Source organism: Pongo pygmaeus, chromosome 6 (assembly GCF_028885625.2).
Source record: "Pongo pygmaeus isolate AG05252 chromosome 6, NHGRI_mPonPyg2-v2.0_pri, whole genome shotgun sequence".
NCBI classification, from domain to species: domain Eukaryota; kingdom Metazoa; phylum Chordata; class Mammalia; order Primates; family Hominidae; genus Pongo; species Pongo pygmaeus.
The window spans coordinates 20,955,733-20,959,411 of NC_072379.2; the positions used below are offsets into that span (position 1 = coordinate 20,955,733).

The 3,679-nt window shown below is 48.2% G+C and overlaps 1 protein-coding gene across 1 annotated transcript; it reads left to right on the forward strand.

The window, feature by feature from the left end:
* Positions 1-2,934: 2,934 nt before the first annotated feature.
* LOC129041059 (large ribosomal subunit protein uL29-like) lies at positions 2,935-3,312 on the forward strand. The gene has a single exon (XM_054496208.2). The coding sequence runs from the start codon at positions 2,944-2,946 to the stop codon at positions 3,310-3,312; it is 369 nt and encodes a 122-aa protein (XP_054352183.1). The 5' UTR covers positions 2,935-2,943.
* Positions 3,313-3,679: the final 367 nt, after the last annotated feature.

Here is a 3,679-nt window from a genome sequence, read left to right on the forward strand (position 1 = left end):
AGGCGGAGCTTGCAGTGAGCGGAGGTCGCGCCACTGCACTCCAGCCTGGGTGACAGAGCGACACTCCGTATCAAAAAAATAATAATAATAAAAATAAAATTACCTGGGCGTGGTGGTGGGTGCCTGTAATCCCATCTACTCAGGAGGCTGAGGCAGGGAGAATCACTTGAACCCAGGAGGCAGAGGTTGCAGTGAGCCGAGATCGCACCATTGCACTCCAGCCTGGGCAACAAGAGTGAAACTCCATCTCAAAAATAAAATAAAATTAAATTAAAAAGTAAAAAAAAAAAAAGAAAAATTAACTGGGCGTGGTGGTGGGTGCCTGTAATCCCAGCTGCTTGGGAGGCTGAGGCAGGAGAATCGCTTGAACCCAGGAGGTGGAGGTTGCAGTGAGCCGAGGTCATGCCATTGTACTCCAGCCCGTGCAACAAGAGCGAAATTCCGTCTCAAAAAAAAATAAAAAAAATAACAAAAGAGTAAGTTTACCTCTACTTGATGAGCCAAGTCTTTACTCAGTGTGTGAAAAAATAAATGCTTTTTTTTTCTGCCACCCCAGACTTCTGGCAAAGGAACCCGGAGCTGTGCCCAAGCATCCCAGCCTTTGCCCTCAATTGCAAACAGAGTGGAGTGTCTCTTAGCTCAGAAGTCTGTGCTACTCAAGAGTTTGCACAAACACGAAGTTGAGAAATACTGCTTGTTAAAAGGCATGTAAAAGGCAAAGGACAAACCGGTTGTCCTCTGAAGTGAAGACATTTCTATTCTACGTTGGGCTACGATCTTGGAGGATGCAGGCAGGGAACGAGTTTTGCTGGTTTTTCAATGAGAGACCCCTTGTGGTAAGAGAGGCTCTTCTCTCTCTACCTGGTTAGTTACTTTGTCTCTTTGGTACCCAGTTTCCTCATGTTTAAATTTAGGAAGTGAAACCACACATCCCCTAAGATCCTTTCCTCTTAGCCATTCTATGAGTTAATTAATGAGATTTTTTTTCCCATTAGCATACATCCAAAAAGGCACTCAAGCTACGTTTTCCGTGTTTCCTGGAATCTTGTAATCGCCCCAAATGAAGTGGGAGTATTTGGAAGAGAAGCCCTTCCTTGCTTCCTTTATTTCCTTTTTAGAGACAAAATCTCTCCCTGTCACCCAGGCTGGAGAGCAGTGGTGCAATCCTGGCTCATTGCAACCTCCAATTCCTGGCCTCAAGTGATCCTCCCATCCCAGCCTCTGGAGTAGCTGGGACAACAGGCACACACCACCATGCCCAGCTAATTTTTAGAATTATTTTGTAGAGACAGGGTCTCACTATCTTGCCCAGGCTGGTCTCAAACTCCTGGCCTCAAGTGATCATTCTGCCTCAGCCTCCCAAAGTGCTGGGATTACAGGCGTGAGACATTGTGCCTGGCCATTCATTGCTTTTTAATAAACTTAATTACCTTCTTTTGAATATCTTTAGAACTGCAGTGGTTTTGTCTTTTGAGGCTAGAATTGATTTCCATAAATAGTCATTTTGAGCCAGGTCTTTTGAGTAAAGTGAGTGGCCAGAGATGATGCCACAACTTTGGCTAAAACAGTTTCCCAGAGAGCATGCCGTGAACTCTAAAATGCTGTGTGCTGGTCACCGGGCCACAGTTCACTCTTCTTCTTTTTTTTTTTTTTTTTTTGAGACAGAATCTCTCTCTGTAGCCCAGGCTGGAGTGCAATGGTATGATCTCGCTCACTGCTACCTCCGCCTCCTGGGTCCTGGTTCAAGCTATTCTCCTGCCTCAGTCCCCTGAGTAGCTGGGAATTACAGGCACGCACCACCACGCCCAGCTAATTTTTGTATTTTTAGTAGAAATGGGGTTTCACCATGTTGGCCAGGCTGGTCTTGAACTCCTGACCTCGTGATCCACCCGCCTTGGCCTCCTAAAGTGCTGGGATTACAGACGTGAGCCACCGTGCCCGGCCCACAGTTCACTCTTCTTACCAAACTCAGAATTGCAAATGAAATTTTATTTTATTTTTTTTTTTAGACAGAGTCTTGGTCTGTCTCACAGAATGGAGTGCAGTAGTGTGATCTCAGCTCACTGCAACCTCCGTCTCCCCGGTTCCAGTGATTCTTCTGCCTCGGCCTCCCATGTAGCTGGGATTATGGGCATGCGCCACCACGCCTGGTTATTTTTTTGTCCCTTTTTTTTTTTTTTTTTTTGAGATGGAGTCTCACTCTGTCACACAGGTTGGAGTGCAGTGGCGTGATTTCAGCTCACTGCAACCTCCACCTCCTGGGTTGAAGTGATTCTCCCTGCCTCAGCCTCCCGAGTAGCTGGGATTACAGGCACCTGCCACCATGTCCAGCTAATTTTTGTATTTTTAGTAGAGATGGGGTTTCACCATGGTGGCCACGCTGGTCTCGAACTACTGACCTCAGGTGATCCGCCCCCCTCGGCCTCCCAAAATGCTGGGATTACAGGCGTGAACCAGCACACCCGGCCTAATTTTTGTACTTTTAGTAGATACGGGGGTTTCACCATGTTGGTCAGGCTGGTCTCGAACTCCTGACCTCAATTGATCCGTCCGCCTCAGCCTCCCAAAGTGTTGAGAGTACAGGCGTGAGCCACCGTGCCCAGCCTGGAATGTTTAACTGCTGACTTTGATTCCTGATTTTGGTTGTACTAGACATTCCCATTACTTTTTTCTTTAAAAATTACTCGTTTGTTCAGCTCCTTAAAAAAATCTTTGGTGTTTTATACGTCAAAATATGTGAGGCCAGGTGTGGTGGCTCATGCCTGTAATCCCAGCATTTGGGGAAGCCAAGGTGAGAGGATCTCTTGAGCCCAAGAGTTCAAATCCAGTCTGGGCAACATAGTGAGACCCCTGTCTCTACAAGAACTAAAAAAGTAGCTCTTTCCCGCGGAGCGGGCAGCGGCGGAGGGGGCAGCGGCGGAGGGGGCAGCGGCCTGTGCAGCAATGGCCAAGATCAAGGCTCGAGATATTCGCGGGAAGAAGGGGGAGCTGCTGAAACAGCTGGACGACCTGAAGGTGGAACTGTCCCAGCTGCGCGTCGCCAAAGTGACAGGCGGTGCGGCCTCCAAGCTCCCTAAGATCCCAGTCGTCCGAAAATCCATTGCCCGTGTTCTCACAGTTATTAACCAGACTCAGAAAGAAAACCTCAGGAAATTCTACAAGGGCAAGAAGTACAAGCCTCTGGACCTGCGGCCTAAGAAGACACGCGCCATGCGCCGCCGGCTTAACAAGCACGAGGAGAACCTGAAGACCAAGAAGCAGCAGCGGAAAGAGCAGCTGTACCCGCTGCGGAAGTACGCGGTCAAGGCCTGAGGTAGTACGCGGTCAAGGCCTGAGGTGCGCGTTGTCAATAAAGCACATATGGCTGAGAAAAAGAAAAAAAAATTATCTGGGCGTGGTGGTGCATGCATGTAGTCCCAGCTCTTGGAAGGCTGAGGCAGGAAGATCGCTTGAGCCCAAGAGGTCGAGGCTTTAGTGAGCCATGATCATGCCACTGCACTCCAGCTTGGGTGATAGAGTGAGACCATCTCTCGAAAAAACAACAACAACAACAAAAACAAGTAGATTAATAATTGCAGAAACATTTTCTGTGCTCCAGCTTACTTTAAAAATTAGGCCAAATCGCCGGGTGTGGTGGCTCACGCCTGTAATCCTAGCACTTTGGGAGGCCGAAGCCTGT